General features: G+C 38.1%; 1 protein-coding gene across 7 annotated transcripts in view; it reads right to left on the bottom strand.

The window, feature by feature from the left end:
* GREB1 (growth regulating estrogen receptor binding 1) overlaps positions 1–20,962 on the bottom strand; it is a 94,016-nt gene that overhangs the window by 14,297 nt on the left and 58,757 nt on the right. For 5 of the 7 annotated variants that reach the window (XM_039386941.1, XM_039386942.1, XM_039386943.1 and 2 more), the window contains 10 exons: positions 20,760–20,940; positions 18,663–18,855; positions 17,865–18,001; positions 16,170–16,509; positions 14,573–14,688; positions 13,675–13,874; positions 11,232–11,321; positions 9,111–9,691; positions 2,227–2,329; positions 970–1,128 (listed from right to left, as the gene is read on the bottom strand). In XM_039386941.1, the coding sequence (XP_039242875.1) occupies positions 970–1,128; positions 2,227–2,329; positions 9,111–9,691; positions 11,232–11,321; positions 13,675–13,874; positions 14,573–14,688; positions 16,170–16,509; positions 17,865–18,001; positions 18,663–18,855; positions 20,760–20,940 (2,100 nt within the window). The other 2 variants (XM_039386944.1, XM_039386945.1) reach the window with 2 other exon arrangements.

Here is a 20,962-nt window from a genome sequence, read left to right as displayed (position 1 = left end):
CAGATTGGTGACACTCCTCACATTTTAAATTCAGTGGTCCAGCTAATTTCCTACTCACTTTAAAATCCATCTATCCAAATCACCTCCGTCCAGTTTTGCCTGTATGGATATCATAGAAGACAGTGACAAAAGCCTTGCTGAAGTCAAGATAAAGCCACTGCTGTCCATAGTGCCAGTCACCTCATCATAAAATGCAGTCATGTTTACCAATCACAATTTGCATCTGATGATCCATTCCAGCTGATCCCAGTTTCTTTCCTCTCCTTCATAGGTCTGGACATGGCTTACAGGAGATTTTGCTCCATAATTGTTTTGAGGACTGAGGGTAGGCTGAGTAATTGCTTCAGTCCTCCCCCTGTCCTGTGGAGGAAGGGCATGGCATTTTCCTTTTTCCAGCTATCAGGAACCTCCACCAATTGCCGTTACCTTTTCAAAATAATAGACAGTAGCCTCACAACAATGCTGTCATCTCCTTCAGCATATTTGGATACATCCTACCTAGTCCTATGGGCTTGTGTATGTCCAGCTGGATAATTCAGAGGACTAATTCACACCTCTATACTCCAGGAATCTACATCTGGACATATGCATCTCATGCTTTCCAAAACTAGACCAAAACCTAAAAAAATAAACCTATAAACACTTTTAAGTGAATAACTAACTTTTCTCACGTAAGTCATTTCATTGCTACAAAGCAGGACAAGGCTACTATATAAAACCATTCAAATACACAAATGTACATGGAATTAGAGCTTTTTAAATTAAAGACTACCCATATAATATTCCATAAAACATTTATAAGGCTTATACTCCGGTACTTCATCTGGCAAACTTGTAATCTTTTTTCACTATTACTTAGTCAACTGAAATTCTAACATTTTAACTCTGCTTGAAAGTTTAACAGGATTCTCATATTAAAAGCAAATAAATACATATATGTGTACCAATCTAGATTTTTAAAATTCTAACCTTCGTTGTTTATAGTCTGAAGCTTTGAACAAATCAGACTTGCATCTTCGTATTTCGGATCATGGATAGTGTAGTCAAAAGGCATCTTCTTAAATGTCTCCAAATCTGGCCACGTATCTCCAGGTTGATGGTAGTATTGATCAGATTCTTCTTTTATGTCTATCATATTATTGAAAAGTAAGAATTCATAAAATTTTAAAGCCCTTTATATTGCTATAGATGATTTTGCTTTGTCTATTATTCCTGCTTCATTTTTTCTTTCATTATTCTGCTGAAGCAATACTATTATGCACCAAGAGGTGCACCTTTGCAAAAATGTACGTCATACCTCAATGCAACTCTGCCTTTTAAAATTTATCTTCATGTCCTGATTGCAAGTTTTCTCTAAAATCCTACCAAAAATACAAAACATTGCTTGCACAAACCTCTCCACTAGCAGGTGGTCCACTTTTTCCACAGGTTTTCCCATAAACCTAGGGAGATAGCTGCCTCTTTCTCTTTCACAGCTCACTGTGGAGGAAGACTCCTGGGTACTGCCCCAAGAAGCCCTCAGAGACAAGAGCTGAGGCACATTCCCACAGTAAAATCACTGAACATCTTCAGTAAAATCGCAGAACACCTTCTGATGGAGGCAGATCACAGGCTGGTAACACCTACTTAAGATTCTACACAGCTGACTGTGGGTAAACATTTAGTGCAGAATTACACACAGTCCATAAAACATCACCTGTATTTTTCTGTGTAATCCAGCCCTTAGTTACAGAAATACATCTGGAAACACAGGGGAGTAGTACACTGCAAATAAAGGAAGTTTGGACTAAAATTAGCTATTAGAGAGCAGAAACTTTATTCCCTCATGTAGTCTTACATACTTACAATCTATAGCATTACTCCTCATGGTATAAATCTGCCAGAATTTCACTGATTCTTTTTATATACTTTACCACAAAAGTTCATTTCAATTCTATCTCAGTGGCTGGATATCATTTAATATACATAAATTCTGTTGATCATTTCTCAAGCAAAACAGAAGTATGTTGTTTTCTTACTGAGAGGAAGACTAAACTCTAAATGATTAGTAAAATAATAAAATATTCTTAAGTGTCAGTTGAAGATCACAGAAAATTTTTCTTACAATAATTCAATAATGTAAAGTAATTGCAAAGCTGAAGGGGATAGAATATACAGACAACTACTTTTGAATTTAGCGTAACAATGTTCTATTGTCTACAGAATATTTTTATATCAGGAACTTACTAATATTGATTTCTTCTTCATCATAAACATCCACTTCTGTCAGTCTAATCAGCATTCGGGACAAAATACTGAGGAACTGCAGATAGGCACCTGTTTTCCCTATCTGTAAATAAATAAATTAGAAAATACAAAAGTAAACTTTCATTTTTCTACATGTTACTTTTCCACATATCTGGAAATGGCAGCGAAACTGAATATTACTATTCAGTGGTTGCAGATCCCTGTATTTGTATATTCCTTGGCATACATTAAATGCTTACTGTTGGGCAGTTTTGTTCTCCCTATGCAGGAGTCTAGTTTGGAAAATGCATTGTATATAACAGGTCTAATTACAGGCCCACAGACAATAACTTTCTCTCCTGATGTTACAGTTTCTACATAGGCAATGAACGTTTAAAAAATCCATTCAAGCTCTTAAAATGTTGAATAAAACCTCCTCAAATTACAAGATAATTAAAGAATTACCTCAACCTTTTCATTTTCATATGATTCACCAGTGCACTGACTGCTGCTGAAATACACTATCCTGAGGAGCAAAGTGGGACATGGATCTCTGGGAGATCTTGTGCAGGCCACTTCCACTCCTGAAGGACATGGTATGTGCAAACTGTGTTGTTCCATCTCCTTTGCTGAAAATATGTTATTTCCCTTCCACTCTTTTAAAATTACCGTTTAAAAGTCCATTTAAAAAATTATCTTAAGATTATAACTTCTTTCTTTTTCACCCCACCAACAAACTACATAAATTTTCTTCATTACACTAAAGAGTATTGCTGGAAGCTATAAGCCACAGCCAATTATTTACACAATAGATTGTTCTGTGTTTTTCACATGTAGTTTGCTGATGATAACATCAAGTAAGTAAGGCCATATCTAAGCAGACAGCTTTACAAACCGTGACTGTATGTGTGTATGTGTGTCGCCTGTACAGGGAAGGGTAACGTAGATCAGTTACAACACATTCTGCTGCAACTGTCTAATTTCACAAAGTGGCATCAGATTTTGGATTAAATCTATATTACTATTGAATTGAAAGCCCAGTTTCACTTCCATTACTGCTAGGACATGTCAGAAGAACAGGCTGTTACATTACTAAATAAAGTATTAAAGTTACCATTCTCTATCTATGTCAAGCAAAATTTTCATCTTCTCTCAACATTTGAGAAAGGGGGGCTTTGAATTCGAAGAAAGAGATCAAACATTTGTTTTGTTCATTATCTGTTGTTCTTAACAAACCATTTTAAACAGTTGCTTGCAAAGGGTGGATAAGGGTACCATTATCCCTGTTGAGGGTCAAATGGCAGCACACTCTGTTATCCAGGAGTAACACAGAAAAAAAAGGGGACTTTGAATAGAGGAAATAATAGCATGGACTACAGTCAGCCCACGGACCAGATGTTTCTAACTCGCAATTTCAGTTTTTATGTAAAAGCCATTGAGGCTAATGAGAGTTTTTCTTCTGAGCCTGGAACAAAGTTCTAAACTTGGCTGAAATGGCTACTGGTTGGTGAGCTAAAACAAAACCATCTTATCTTTACACCTGAGGCACAGAAAGAAAATACTGCCATTTGTTTTCTCTCACATCTGAGATTACCTTTATATTCCCTTCTGAACATACTCTTTTAAAGTGCCTCTGATCATCATTTCATTAAACACAGGGTGGCCTGACAAAGTAACAGTTCCCTGATTTCAAACAAATGAGAGATCATCTGTCAAAAACATACAACCTGTTCCCTTGATATCAGGTATCTATGTAAAAATTAATTCACAATCTTTTGAAGTATATACGTAGAATTGTCAACAGAATAACAGGCTGAAAACCTTACTTTTTCTTTTTGATATCCATTAAAATTTTATTCTATCAAAATCATGTATTTTTCTTTTCCTGGGGGTGCAGTCTTCGCCAGTGGTTTTCAAAGATGTATGTGGGAGCGACGAGGCTACTGCTACATGGTGCTTAGATGAAAGGCAGCAGTCAACTGACTCAAGTATACGCAAAACTGCGGGGTGATGAGTCAAAAATGCTGGAAACCACAGGATGACAATTGCTAGTCCCTAACCATTAAACTAAAACATATGCACTTATATTATTGTATTCATCACATCTTACCCAATCTCATTATCTGCCACATTAAAAGTTTCCAATTCAGTACCGTGAGCTTTATGAACTGTTAGACATTAGCAACACTGTATGTAAAAAGCTGTTGGAAACTTTCAGGAATCTCTCCATGTTTTCAGAATGTTTCTCTGCCAGGAGAGAAATCAGGCTGAGCACGTGCCACATTCCTATTTGAATTCCATTCAATTGCACATTTGCTTGCATTTGTTGCTGAAGAGATGAATTGGTGAAAGAGAGAACACCTTTCCCAGGTCATTTTGAGAAGATTTCTAACAAGAAAGTGAAAAAAATGCCTTCTCATTTACAATCAGTGGTTACTCCAGAAAAGAAGAACTTTGAACAAATGAATTTGTAGCTTGCCCAGATAGCTAAATGCACCTTTGAAATTAATTGCACTGTTTACTACGTGTATCATCTCTAGGCAAAATGGAATAGCAGAGTCTTTCTTTGTTTGAAAATACTGAATAGCTGTTAAACACAACTTCCACACCTCTCCAAAGAGCCCCTGCACAATCTTTTAAGACAAGAGGGCACGGTCTTAAGCTGTGCCAGGGGAGGTTTAGGTTGAATATTAGGAAGAAATTTTTTACAGAGAGAGTAATCAGCCATTGGAATGGGCTGCCCAGGGAGGTGGTGGATTCACCATCCCTGGAGGCTTTTAAGATGAGACTGCACCATCCCTGGAGGTTTTTAAGATGAGACTGGATGTGGCACTTAGTGCCATGGTCTAGTAACCACGGCAGTGTTGGATCAAGGGTTGGACTTGGCAGTCTCAGAGGTCTTTTTCAATCCGGTTGATTCTATGATTCCATGATTCTATGATTTGTCACTACCTCATTTTTGAGAGTTTATGCTTTGTAAGCAGCTGCAAAAAGATCCTACAAGCAGGATATGCACACTTTTGAAGCATAAAGCCCCTCTGCCCATCCTCCATCTCCCAACTGCAACAAACAGAGGATCTGAAATGAAATTTTAAATTGGATATCTGATTGGTGTGCAGCTTTACACGGCTTTAGGGAAGCCAAGTACAATGCTCTGCTGATCCTAATTAGTGACTCTAGGCTAAAAAAGCATGATATATTAACAATGACAGTAACTGGTAAGGATGCGTTCTGGGCAAGGTGTTTTTCCCCATATCCTGTTGTTGATCTAGACAACAAAGCTGCCAACAGATTGAAAGACTGAAGGAACCTAGAACTGGGCTGTATTTTTACAACTCCTGAAACAAAATGTACATGAGGGGTACTGCTACAACAGACAGCTCTACTTCCCAGAAAAAGGTTCCTCAAATATATGGCAGTCTTCAGTGCTTTATAAGAAAAGGCACTTGGGGGCAAATATTCCCAAACAATGGTAGTATTCATCTAATTTGTTTCTACCTGAACTTAGAAGACAGAAATCTAATGAATCAGGTTTGGAAGAAGAAAATCCCAGAAAACTGAGGATAATTAAGGAATTTGGGGCCTGCAAAGATTTAGGTTTTTTCTTTCTATTTTCATCCTTAGTGCCAGGGATGATTTGGCCCATAAAATACTAAGAATATGCTTACCCTGAAGTTCATGAAGAGAGTAGTGTAGATGTAGCAAGAGGAAGGAATATGAATTCAAATTCTTCCTGTAGAAAATTCAAGAGGTATGAAGGTCTAGTTTTTCTATCAAAGAGGAGGGGAAAGCTCTCCAGGGATTTTGACCACTGAACTCTGCTTGCCATAGATATCAAAGATAAGGTGAAAACAAACTGTCTAAGAACCTGAGAGAGAAATAGTCTGTCAGATAAATTACATGTATGCCTCCATACACTGTCATGGAAGTGACACCCAAAGGTGCTCTTGTAGCAGGTCTAATAGCAATGAGTTTTCTTTTTTTTAACTTGTTCCATACACTGGATACCAGGACCAGTAGAAGTACTTTACTATTCTTACATGTTGGTATAAAGCATCACCTGATTTCAGTCTTCACATTTGGAGAAATACAGCAAAAAGGGGAAATAATTCCATAAGGCTTCTCTATTTTAATTTCCAGGTGAGACAGTTCATGGCAGTGGTTTTCAAACTGTGGTCTGTGAATCAGTGGTGATTCGCAGAAAACATGCTGATGATCCACAGACATCTGGTCAAATGGTGATGGCTCTTCTCCTTGTTTCCACGTGCTACATTCTTCTAAAACACAGCTGATAATAAATATTCCCCTAATATTTTCCTTACATAAGCTGGATGGTATATATGCCTACTGTAGTAAGATTTTAATAAAAGTAGAGTAAAACCAAATAATATGGGCAGCAGTTTTCTTCGTCAGGAAGTGTCTTAAGACACACTTATTCATTCCCTGGATGTGGTGCCACAGGACTGAGCTGTGCTCACCGGCAGCTTCCATGCTTGAGGAAAATGCTAGTTCTAAGTTGTAACATTCAGTTAAAAACCAAAGGTACAAAACCTCAATTTGCAGTTTGGGGAAATTTAAGATGAATGTTCTAAGAAAGATATTTTAATGAATTTAGGATCCACATAGGCATTTGCTTGGGTGCACTGGGGACTAGACGTCAAGCCATAGATATGACAATATGGCAATCTTATACTTTGGCTGAGATGTTACTAACACTCAGGTGTGTCTAATAACTGTTTTCATTTTTGCCTACACTTCTTCATGCACTACATGTTAAGTCCATGTAAAATGTTAATATTATCAAAAGTAATGAGTAAAACCTATTTCAGGAAGGAAACTTATTTCTTCCCCAAAAGACAAAGGTAATCCTAATTCCTGCATATTTTATTGTAAGCATTCCCCAGAAGAAACACAGTACTGTATACCTTAAACCAACAAAAAATCCACATACTTTTACAGCTGTTTGGTTGGTTTATGGGAGTTTTTAGTACTTTAAAATAGTAAAGGCAGCAAAGTTTCTGGTTTTTTCCATGAAAATGGAAATAAATTAGAAATTTCCACGGAATAATAAATGGAAAAATCCATTAAGTTAATATATACCCCTACATTTCTATGTTTAGGAAGAAGACATGATACTCCTATTTTCATGTGTATGAATTTGTTCTCTGTGAAACAGATATCTTCTTCAGAAAGAACTAAGGAATATAAAATGAATAAACATATGAAAAACATTCTCTAAGAACTGATCCAACTGTAGGACCCAATGCAACACTAGGAATTAACCTGTATTGTGGATACAGATGAAAAAGAGATGGAGTTTCAAGTAAAAGAATTGTTATCAAGGCTGAAATCACTGCTGTACAGAGGGTCAACAGGAGTCCTATTCCATACTTGAGAAAAAAAAAAAAAAGATTTGATAGTGAAAAGTGGTGAATATCACACCCTGGAAGGGAGATGGTGAATAAACAAGGCACTTGTTCAATTATAATTAGTTAAATTGCAAGTACTCAGTGTGTGAAACATCAAAACCTTTTCACAGGTGTGCAGTGTGGTCTCATAAGTCTCTGAATTACTTATTGGTTAATCTGGACATTTAGGGTGGCTTTGGGAATAATATCTTTATGCAGTTTGATGTGTATGCATATAAAATTTTAACAGAAGTTGTCACAGCCTGTGGGGGTTTTGTTGACATGAAAATGAACTTCTCTCTCCAGAATGTGTTCATTTTTATGCTACAGCTGAGTATGAAATTCAGTTTATTCATCACATAATACCTCAATCTTTGGTAAACATGAACTATTTAGATCAAAGGAATGGACAGTAAAAGACTGATCACCAGAATATTTTCTGGAATCTTTTATGAATTACAGTAACATCTGGAGGAATTCCCAATATGAAAAGCTCATTTATGCTCTTTCTACTCTGCTGCACCATCAATTTAGGTACACAATGGAATACAATCATTTAACAAACAGTAATATGCAGTTTCCTTTTGCCATGGATGGGCCTATAAGAGTGGATCATGTGGCAAGTTAAATCACTGACTATCTTTAGATTAATTCTTGGGTTGATGTTACAATAACTGGAAACATGAGTCTTTGTCTTGGTTTGCATTTATCCCGTTTGTCTTCTGAAGTTAACAGGAAACATATCTGCTCTCAGGAGACCAGGTGCCTCTTCCTATCTTAATGCTTCATACTTCAGTAAAACATGAGAGACACAATATTACCTTTAACATGTAACATGTGCACTTAACTAGGAGTTACTTTGCTCAGAGATTAGTGCTGAACATTCTTAGAGAATTTAGAAGAGAATGAACTTCTTAGAACTAGACCCATTTCCATGTATCTTTTCAAAGTAATTTAAAGACTCCTGGGTCAGCTACTCATCTTGTAAATATGGCTCTGCTAATGTTGAACTGGCCTTCTTGCATTTATTACTTACAATAGCTTCTATTTCTCTTTCCTGTGCAAAGGAAGCAGAGAAAATAACTTAATTACAAACTCCCAGCCGTCTTCAGATCAATCATAAGAAAGTGGTTTTGTGAAGATCTTTGATCTTTATTTAAAATGTAAATGTATATTCAACTTTAACAAACTGAAATTATACACAAAATCTATCTCTTGAGCAAACTGTCTTTTAAAACATTATAATGGAGACTGACTGAAAATTAACATTGCTACAGCTTCTCTGCCTTTGAACTCAGGCTAACAGTAAAGAAAGGAAGATTATTTAATTAGAATGGATTAGGAAATACAGTGTAAGCAATTTGCTCTCAACCAAAAACGGTCCTTCAAGTATGAGTAATAATAATTTTTTTTTCTGCAATTATGATAAAATTAAACAAAATAAATCAATGATAATACCTTGTTCTTTCTACACACCTGTGGTGGCCCACTCAGCAGCAGCCTCCTTGGGTGAAAGGTGTCCATTCTGCCCTCATTTCTATTGTTGTAGTCCATATGGATTGGCTTGGGAACCGTCCATTGGCGGTAGTACAGAGACTGCTCTGTGCAAGTCATCATCTTACTCATAAGAGGACGGAAAGAACTTGCCCACATAACAGAATGGTAAGGCAAGAGGGAAGAGGATTTGGGAAGGCCACTGCTGTCTGTAGATGTAATGATGTCATAAACCAGTTTGGGCAGGAAAACTATGGGGGGCTGTTTTGATGCTTTGGTCATGGAGCATTGAGAGGTCTGTAGGATGAAGGAGTTATGAGTAGGTGCAGAAGAGGAAGAAGAGGAGGAGAAAGGTGAGGAGGAGGATGAGGTGATGGAGACTTGGGCACTTTTTATGTTTTGTTTCATATCCAGCTGTTCAGTTACCGGTGGCAAGTGTTTGCTGATTGTTGTTTGTGCCCCCTTGTCTACTTTCTGCTTCTGCCTTTCATAGTTATTTGTAGTTTCTTCAGTGCTGTTGCTTAGGACTTGAGGAGGAGATGACTCAGTGCAGAATGCTGTGACTAAAAGAAAATTTATATTTCAACACAGTGCAACTATCTCTGCTAGTCAACACCATAGTTAAACAAAACACAACAAAGAATCATCTAGATAAGAGCATCCCTCAAACATTGCAATCCTGTTCCTCTTCTTGCTTTTACCTTTCTCTTACAGGAAGCCATAATGGGACTAGTTTGGAGTATTCATGTCAATGCAGAAAGTGGCTTTTAAAGTGCATAGGAAAGATGCTAGTGATTGTCCTGGCCTCTGTTTCCCTCATGCATTCCCTCCCTAAGGTGTTCACCAGATAGTTTCATCACTCAAGTCAAATACAAAATTACGGAAACCACTGTTTAAATGAATTGAAGAAATTAAGTATTCCCAGGCTATTACCCCATTAGACTACAGAAATGTCTACACAGACATCTGAAAACAGTCAGCTCTGCTCTGACACTCATCTCTATGCCACTGCAGCACTTAGTCTGATCTAATAAAACTTGGCAGCTCTCAAGTCCCTGGTATGACATAATGCATTACTGCATTCATACAGCTTTTGGTCAGCTGAGAGAACATACTGAACTCACGAATGCTGGCCATGAATATGTGATGTAGATACAGCCCACAGATAACTGCTGATATTCCAAAAGTGGTATATTTTTACCTTATGGTTTTTAACTACAAAGACTACATGGACACTGTGGAAATTATGAGTAGCCCAACTTTAACATTTTAAAAATTAAAGTGATGGAGCTTATCCAAAGTTTTCAAGCTTTTGTTCCTTTTGTAGCACCACTGTGCCTGTAGAAAAGAAATCAAGGGCCAAATATGCATGTCACCATGTTGAAAGCTACAATGAGATCTGGCACTGACAAAACCCCACATGTTTTAAAAAGCTGCATAACATTGCAACTTCTAGGAAGTTATGGTACAATTTATATTGCCCACTTTTATTTAATTCAATTAATATTATCTCCATCAAAAGTAAGGAAATGAGGTCATCAGACAAAAGAACTGTAGTAGTTCTCAACATTGCCTCATGCTTTCTGCATCAGTTTGCAGATTAAAACGAAATTGATGGTACAAAAAATAATTCATCTCCAAAAGAGCTTTTAAACAGTGCAAAATTAATGAGTGAACATTCTACAGCAAAAACAAAGAGGTAAAAATACCAAGGAGAAGGAGCATGCTTATTGTCCCTCAGATTCAAAAAAAAAAAAAAATTTAAATGTGAGGTATGTTTCCTCTTCATAAACTGTCATAGTTTCAGTGAATACATCCAGCTATCACAGTAGTAACTGAGGATTTACAACTCACTGTCACATATTAAAGAAGTACCTGATTTAGGCACACCATTATATGATTATTTTTCAAAAAAGAAAACATCCTACTTCTTATATTTTAGAAGTCTGGTCCTTATTTTTTTTAGTTCTCTTAAGTGATCCGATTAAAATAGGCCTTATCAAAACCTTAGTGAATTATCCCTTTTATTTATCTAATAAACTGAATAAAAGGTCTCTTTTATGTCCTAAATTTAAATTAATAGAGATGATCTTATGGTCTTACTGGAAGCTTTTGAAGAGAGAGATGAAGATGCAGAGTCGTGAGAACGCGATCTTTCTCTTTTCATAGGACTTCTCTTTTCTGAAGTAGAACCTGTTTCACAAATGGCAGTAAGGGAAAAAAAATAAAGTAAGCCTGTAAGAAGTCACAGGTACGTTGTCAAAGTAAGGAAGAGTACAAAAGGGTTTGTGTAGGGTTTGTGTAGGGTTTGTCCTCATCCTGATACTGTTTTCAGTATGGACAGTATCTGTTCCTACCATGCAATATTGGATCAGCCTATGATATCATTTACCTATACTGAGCTGCAACAGCTTCACAAAAATCAATGCTGCAGCAAGGAGCTGGTAATTTCTAGGCCTGTCTCAACCATGATATATCAACCATGATTTCTCTTTCTACCCATGTCTTACTTTCCTCACTAATCCAGTGTCAGGGAAACCAACAGACAAGCCCTATTTTGTCAGCATGTTATGAAATTGCCTCCTACTCCATACAGCTTTATGGCCAGATTATATCTCAGCTTTTGGTGATGAAAATCCATATTTAGATGGCCATCAAGGCTATTCACTTGAGGTTCCCAGTTCAAACTTCTATGTTAAAATGCTTGTTTCTGTACAGTTTTACTGTGATAAACAGACATAAGCACTGCCAGAAGAAAACTTGGACTGTAAATCTATCTCACAGGTTTTGAATTGGGATCTAGATGATTATACTATACTTCACGGAGTAGGAGAGCAGCCTTACAATTTAGACACCTAAAAACTTTAGTGCCCATTTGACTCAGATCACATACAATCTCAGCATACTTCAACTGGATAGCATACTTCAAAATGGACAGAAGTATTCATCACAAGAAGTACTCATCACATCTTAAGTAGGCAGCTATTGTAGACAGTCTGAGTATGACCACTGGTGCTTCATTCCTCTATGAAGAGTACATATTTGATTAAAGAAAATATTTTTGTTTGGCTTCTTCTGCTATCCTTATTATCAATGAGTAAGAACTTCACAGGTGAACAGTAATCGGCTCTCTTCGCCTTCATAGTATAGGAAAGAAAATGAAGGCAAGTTGTTTGAGATTTACATAACCTACAGGGATAAAAATCCTTTGTTTTCCACAGTTACAGGCACAATAGACAGTGAAGAAAAGTGTAAAGAACATAATGACAACTGTTAATGGCCATCAATTATCAGTCAAAAAAAACAACCCCAACTGTTCCTGGATAAATTACTGTCTGTTTATACATTTATATGTCCTTAATTGCTCTCTTAAGAAATGATAAATTCACCAACTCTACACTGTCAATTTGAATTCATGGACATTTTCAAGAACTTAGAAGTTACTATGTTCAGATATATATCCATATTATTTAATACCTTACAAGCCAGAAACTACTCAGCTGTACTATATACAGTTCCCTTGGAAGGAATCTTCATCACTGACAGTATGTAAGCACAGGTTTGGTAGCATCAGTCAGGGACCGTTTAGGCAGAGTTGCCACTGCTGTGAGGGTGAGGAGGGGGTCACTGCTTCTCAGATGGCAAATCACACCCTTTCCTGCTGGTGAGGGCAAGTGCAGAAGGTACTCTGAACAGTGGATGTCACTAGATGTACCCACACGAGCCCCTCTTTGTGGCTGCCAGAACATACAGGTAAAGGAGGGACACAGGGAGGAAAGAGAAGGGAGCCAGAAAACAGAGAGAGAGAGAACAGATGCAGCAGTAGAACTGGAAGAGGTTCAGCAGCAGCATTCCAGGGCACGGCGTGCTAGAAAACACTGATTCAATGAGATGAAACAAAATTAAGGAGCAGAGCTCACTCAGTAAGACTAATTCCAGAAACCCTCACCCATACAATTCTGCTTTTTCTAATACAGCTCTTACGGCGAATTGAGGGAGAGGGGAGACCTCCAGGCCTTATGCTTCCAGCCCCATTGCCTGCGAGGTGAATGCCCTTCCCCCCACCCCTGCACGTGGCCCGGTGACCCCGCAAGGAGCACACACAGACCACCTGGGAGGGACGGACGAAAGAGGAAGTTTATTGTGGGGTTGGGGTTTATAAGGCTTTTAGGAAGGTCAAAGGGGACCAATCACAAGTTCAGGGTCACACAAAAGAAACCATCAGGTAAGGGGTCAACAGCCAATAGGAAAGGGTTAAACAAAGGACCAATGGGACGCCTCGGGACATCTTCCCAGGACACCTTGTATGGGAGACAATAGCTTCACAGGGGGTGTTTGGGAGAGGGATACAGTGACACTGCAGAAAATACACAAACATGTTGAGACATGTTTAAACTACAGTAAAAACTTCTGTTTCCATAGGGTTTGAGCTGTTTTCCTCACCAGTCCATTTCTGGCAGGACTTTTTCCATACTGTATATGGCAAATCCGTTGCCACACAGCTCAATCATTTTACAGCTTCTTTTATTATCACTAATAATAATACCTTCTGTTGCTATTTCTTCATCTTCATTATCAGTGCTGCTTAGTTTCTCTGGGTCACTTTCTAACACATCGTTCACAACTGCTTTCTCTGTGTGAATTTCTGAGCTCACAAAGTACGCTGCCAAACCAAGTTCTTGCTCCAAGGTTGTCCTTACCAAAGAAGATGAATTTATTAAACGTAGGTCACAGTATCTCAGTGATCTGGAGAGAAACAAGAGGTGCTAGTATGAAAGCTCACTGTAATCTACCCCCTTATTTCTTTTACAAACACAGCCAAAGGAGAATTTTTTCATTATCTGCTTCAACTACAGATGAGATATTAAGCACAAAATACTAAGTTTACCACTGTGGTGCATACACTTTTTCTTAATCCAGCTATGCAGCTTAATCTAGTGCACTCAATGTTAGCATCAGCATGGGAAAAAGAATAATCATTTGGATTCTAAACCTAACACACAGAATGGGGTTCAGTTGAACATACAATAGCATTCAGTATTCCGGGCATCCTGTCTAACTTCCTGCTGCCATTCAAGAAGGCACTGATATCTCCACACATCCTGGAGCACATATGCCAACATCACACAGATTTCTCAGCCACCCTAAGGTGCCTACAGCAGCTATACTTCTGTTTTTAACATACCTATTCTCTCCTCTAAACTGAAACAACTCTCATAAGATTTTCAAAGCTACTCATATCTTGCTATAAACAGAAGATTATTATTATTATCAATAATATGAGGTTTGTATTTATGATACAAAAACTGCCAAAAAATGGAAAAGGAACACCTTGACACCGAAATCTGTTTTCTTCTCACACAAGTAATTACACAGTTAATATTCAGCCATTTGGTAAGCAATGGATAAAAAACTACTGCTGAGAAAACAGTGGATCTTCTTACCGTGGTAAAGACTCCCCTTGTGGATCCATCCCACTAAATATCAATATACAAGGCAAACCTTCCAATTCCAAATAGGTCTGTGGCCTCCAATCTACATCCTCAATTTTCTGCCAGACCTGTATAAGGTAGAGAAACACTGCTAGCTATATCTGTATAGCCCAAATAAAAAGAGAAAAATACATACTTATATCATCCACGACAAGAACACAGATAGATCTCGCACTTTCTAGAACTCGGTAGGTAGCAATCTGCCTGCTCTAAGTCTGAGGATACTGGGGCAGTACGTTCCAGTCTGAAAAGCCTCTCAGCTTCCCAGCTGGGAAGCACTGAGGCCAGAGCATAGGACAGATATGGTACAATGGAGAGTAAAGCTGAGCAGGAGGTTCGGGTGAGAGAAAAGAGGGTTGCTTGTTGTGGCAAATAATGTATGGATACCTGAGTCCAAGGAAGAAAATGAGCTAGGAACAAGACTTTTTCACATTAGAGGAATAGGAGAAAGCTAGAAGTGTTCAACATACACACACACACACACACCCCCCACACTGTTCCCACTTGCAACCTTCTGGAGTCTCCCACTCTCCCCTAAAGCTATCAGTTTTCCTGATAACTTCATGAGAAGTTTGATAACTAATCTATTGTTTGACTATTTAGAATTGAGCTATATTGTTTTACTGACACCAGTCAGTCCTTTTTGCCATAGGACTGATCTACAGTAGGATCAACAGTACAACAGCTCAGCCTCTGACAATTGTACATGTTCCACTATTAGGCACATCAGAGAAGATAATCAGGATGCAAATCAGAACTACTACTGATTTTTCAGAGTAAGTTATGCCTAATTTATAGCAGAATGAGATTAGTATTAGGTCCTCAATACTAAACGACTTCATCTAACATGTATTGAATCAGAGTAAACAGTGTGTCACATATATATATATATTACAACATCCTAGAATGTAAATACATTTTTGCTTTGGCAATCAGATGATAGTAATTTTATGAAAAACAAAGGAGGCTTTTGTTAAACAGATGACCCATGAATCTGGAGCTAAAGAATATAAATTAATCCATAATACAAAACATGGTCCAGAAAGCATGAAGTCCAGAGCTGTGAACACTGGGGTGCTCTAGAACACATAAATACCATCACTGATCAGTAGGCACATTGGTGCCTTCTTGCCACCTGCTGGTGACAAGAATAATCTAACTCTCAAGTGGTCACTAATTAGAATGCTTTTTTGCACTATGATGTTTTTGTGAGGAAATTCAGCTGAAACTGAACATTTTATTTGTTTTTTTAATGTATTTCTCATAGTCTCTTTAGATAAAAGCAGTTCAACTGCTTCCAAGGGTTGCTGCTGGAAGTCAAGTTCTAGCCATATTAGTTGATACTCCACTGAGTATTTATTAACCACAGGCAGGACAGGAGAGGTATCACAGATAGTATGTCTAAAAGATAAAATCCATGCTCCTTATAGTAGTTTTTATTTTTGCTAAAAGATTTGCACTTCAGCTCATGACCATAACTCTCACCAGCAAAGTCTCTCCACCTACCCATCTAACAAAGTCTCCCAGTATGTGCCATTCTGCAATTTACCTTTAGTTGTTCCACAAAGTGCTTCCCTATTGTGATTCCAGAATTAGGATTTCCCAAGATTATTTCAAAATTATCTTCAAGGGCTAGTCTTTCCCTTACATTATGCAGACGTTCATATGCCACTGCAGCCAGTGGAGTACATGGAATTCTCAACACCACCATGAGGCCATGGCCACTAGGACATTGTCTTGAAGAGTTTATTAGATTTTGGGTGATTTCCAGAGTTTCAACTGAAGTGTAATTCTTCATCTGAGAAAGACCACACACTGCCATCATAGCTGCAGAGTAGTGTTGGATGAGGACAAAAGTCCTTATCACTGCACTGTGTAATCTGGGGAACCTGAAATAAATAGTGAGTGAAATAGTGAAGTATTAAAGGGTGAAGTGAAAAAGCTATTTTTTACAAAATATAGTTAACTCAGGACTTTTTCCTACCTACTGTATCTACTACAACACATAATATCATCGAACTGTAGTTGGATAGTCTTTGCAAGGCATCATTTCACAATCAGAACTGCTGTTGTCTCTCTATTTTTCTTAGTAAAGATTTACTAAGCAAGTAGTCCAGTACGGTTACATCCCTTTAAGTTATCAAGACCCTACTGCTGTTACAAAATTTATCACAGAATATTAGCTAAGGCACTCAGTAATATCATCAATCAAAACTATATTCTCTTATCAATGAGAATAGTATTCTTCGTTGTGTGTCATTCTTAAGGGGAAGAAGGGAGGTGGGGTGCTTCTCTTGTTTTCTTACTGAAGCCCTGAACCAACTTACTCTTATGTTCAAGAGGACTGGACATGTAGGCAGCACCCAATGAGCGCTCCCAATTTCCCAAGCCCAGGTACACCCTGTCTCAATCCCCAATCCACAGAAAGGAGAGCCGTGGATATGCAATAGCTTCCAGTGCTTTGGTTTGCACAGAAATGAAAACCAGGTGCTCAGTAAAAAGAGTGACTGTGGTTTGCTCAGAAAAGCACCTGATACGTGTGAGCAGAGCTCCAAAGCACCCTGTAGCAAGCCCCAGCTCCATGTCAAGTGTGGATGTGCTCAGTCTCCCAGTTAGCAGTACAGATTGCACTGTCTCATTCTTCTTACAGATCCCCAAGTGTTCCTCCACAGCTGGATGCAGGCACATAATGTATCACTACTGTTTTGCAGTGATTATAGACCTGTTCCACAGGGACCAAGGAAAACTGATGATGTATTTTTCAAGCTCTGAGGATGCTCTGAAGTTTTTATTTCTGATTTAAGTCTACCTACCACAGTGATATATCTAACTTTTCTTTGTGGTCCAAATGCAGGATATACAAATTGTATACATGACAATCAGCCAGGGTCAGCAAGTGATAACATTAGACAAAAGTAATAACACATCTGAAATTACATGATGATGCAATGTTAGATTATTAAAATATAAAAGTAGCTAGTGGTCAGAACCAGAATACACTGGAAATTGGACTAAGCAGTGTGTGTGTTCACAGTAAGAGGCAGCCTAGACCAATAATATTGCAGGCCAAATATATACAAAAAAGATGGAAGGGGAAAATAAGAACAGATGAAATGCCCTTGCATATGCAGCTGATGTGTAGGATAGTGAGATACAAAAAAAGAACCAGGCTTCTAGCTAGTAACTCAAGTCACTAGAAAGTACTTCCTAAATTTCCAGCGTTAAACAAAGGAGGGCACCATACCTCTTTCCCAAAGCCATGACCATTGCTTCAAAAGAGCTGTCATACCGAAGCAGTGGAATGCTATGTCCAGAGAGGGTGGACTCAATGAATTCTGACAGTCCAAAGTATTTCTTGTTTTCATGGTACAAATCTACACCCTAAAGCAAAGGAAGCAACAAAACTATAAGGGTAAAGTCTATTATTAATTTACAACTGATTAACCATTGGTGTATGATATATTTGCAATCACATTATCTAATAAGCATCAACGCACTTGCAACAAACGTGGGTAGAGCCCTTCCCAAATCTTTGTTCGCAAAGCCCAGCCATGATGATTTAATAAGCATACATCTACTCAGACATGTTAAAACAAAAAGAGAAAGAAATAGAATTCATTTTTTTAATAGAATGAAAGTTTGGCCCAACTTCCCCCGTTTCTTTCTTTCTCTCTCCTCACATATACATACATAGACAGAACAGCTATGTATGGAATAAATATGCACATATATGAAGAAAATGCATGAATGTACATATATTTATGCAGTAATGCACTAGAGGCAGAATTTCAGACATTTCAATGACTTTTAGCAGAGCTACTAAAGTTTATAGAAGATATAAAAGGAATACAGGTGGAAAAAAGCTAGAAGTTACAGGATAAGCAAAGGGAAAATAAACTTGCCACAGACTGAGCAAAAAAAAGATGCCATGCAAACTTCATTCTTGTTTACAGAAATCATGGGGACTTCTCTGTTTTTTCAAGTATGTAAATGGAAAATAACTTATGAAAAGCTCACAAAAGCACCCAAAGCATCATCTTACATTGCTGTACGAAGAAGGCCAGTGGATCTCATTGTAAGGGCTGATGTGAGTATGTTGTGTCTGCAGCGCATAGGGGAAGGAAGTCACATGGAGGGTCACAATATTTGGCGCCTCTTTCACCTCCCTGCAGTTCAACAGTCTATCAACAAGTCCTGTCGACAGCTCTGTTTGAGGATAAAGACTATGCATAGCACTGCAAAAAAGAAACCCAAAACTCTCCAAAGTGATCAGCACAAGGGAACATTTGTGTCAGAGGAATAGCTCAAACCTGGATGTGAAATCAAAGTTAAACACATACAAGGAACTTAGGACTGTATTCTTTTACCCTGAAATTGTTGCACGCAAGGATAGGAAAAGAAGCGAAAATTATTTCACTGCGACTAAAAATTTCTGTGAGTCTGATGAGCTCTCTAGTTGGCAAATTACCAGGCCCTTACAGCTACCAGAATGCGAGACATAAAGGATGAAAGGAAGCTGATGTGCCAGTTACCGATAGACATATAGCCTTGGGTCAGATTTCGGCCATTTCCTTTGGCCAGATTCTTACTGCTGCCCTTAATAAAATATGATTCTAACCTACGAAAATCAGGATAGAAAAGAACAAATGGTAAATCAGTATGATAGAAAAACAGAGGAGAATTACCTGTGATAGGGCTATTATGAAAGGGAAGAATAGTTATTCTTAGAGCAAATCCCAGTAGCATGGAACACCGACAGTCAATTTTTTGTGTGAGAACCATTCCTTGCTCCTGTGCAAAATTTCAGTCCAAATTCACACTATTTAATTTTGGGATTTACCTGCAGTGACCAAGGTACAAGCCCAGTCACTACAACCTCCTCCTCTTACCAGTAGAGAGAGATAAATAACTCCAGAAATTGGTTGTGTCCACCTGTGACCTAAGTCAGCCCTCAGGGATGCCCATGTCTCTGCTGGACTATGTGGACAATCCCAGGCAGCTCTACTCCTGTTTTAGGCACTCCTTGAACCGATTTCAGTTAGGTGGCATGAATTCTGCTGGGCAGTATATTCACTTAAATATTTGTCTCATATATATATATATAGATAGATATATATATATAGAGAGAGAGAGAGAGAGAGAGAGAGAGAGAGAGAGAGAGAGAGAATCTTTATTAGATACAAAACAGAGTTAAGCAGCAATACAGGTACTTCCCTACCCACTCAAGGATGTTATATGAATAAATGTCTTAAAGGCTGGGACAACTGTAAAAGGCCTTGTAAGTTCAAAATACAGAAGAGTTGAACAGGAAACTCCCAGATACAAAAATAAAGTTTTGTTGAAAATCATCATTCCTAACCAGTGTAAAAGAAAAGACCTTGTTGCTTAATTCACAAGTAAGATTCCATAATTTTTGGTTTCAGAAACACTACCATGATCCCATAGTTGGAAAATATTGGTGTTTCTGGAATCTGGAATGTTCTCCAACCTCCCCATGCACCTCAGAAACAAGACAGCAAAAACAGCCCCACTTCTCAGCAGGTAGATTATTGAGAAGCTAAGGAAACAGAGCTCTGTGAGGTAAGCAATGAGTTGTGCAAGTGAGTTGTTGGGTAACTTGGTAAACATTGGAAAGAAACCACCCTGCTTCCCTGAGAAGAGTACATAACATCACTATGTATCCAGAGAAGCTTTCAATTCTTAAAAATCAGCAATTCTGGAGAGAAAAAACACTGTACTGGAAAATTACCAATCAGTTAAAAAAAACCAGGCAGCAGTGTTGGCTCACTAGTTGTCTATTCACTGGGTCAGGGGTTTGCATGTTTTACAGCCCACAGGACACGATAATGAGCTCTGTGTACTTTCACAGGAAGCTTTCCTCTGAACAAATGACAACCAGCCCAAAAAACAATAGCTGTGGCTGAAAGTAGATAAGAATGGTGAGCAAGAAAAGCTGAAATGTTCCACTGAGACACAGTATAATAAGCAGGGTAAGAATAAGTCATGAAAGACCTTAAAAGAAAGCATGTTTATTCAAAGATGCAAACAAATAGGAAGGAAGGGATAAATCTGAAAGCTAATATTGAGAGGTAATGCGGACAATGCTAATTTCTCTAAAAACAAGTTACAGTTTTCTTACCTCATTAGATCCCAGTGTGCATGATCATGGATTAGGACAAACAGCGTATGGGGATTCTGCATAGAGTTTTGTAAGAAGACTTTGAATTTAATTTGGGCTTCCGCATCTAGTTTCAAAACATACTGCTCCACTCTCTGCTTTGTAAGATGTTCCTTTTCTAATCCAAGTTCTAATAAAATACCTAGAGAAATGGAACAAATGTC

Source organism: Pipra filicauda, unplaced genomic scaffold (assembly GCF_003945595.2).
Source record: "Pipra filicauda isolate LSUMZ 115617 unplaced genomic scaffold, ASM394559v2 scaffold518_size375886_pilon, whole genome shotgun sequence".
Lineage (NCBI taxonomy): Eukaryota > Metazoa > Chordata > Aves > Passeriformes > Pipridae > Pipra > Pipra filicauda.
Note: the sequence above shows the minus strand (reverse complement) of the source record. Positions and strands in the feature narration are given on the sequence as shown.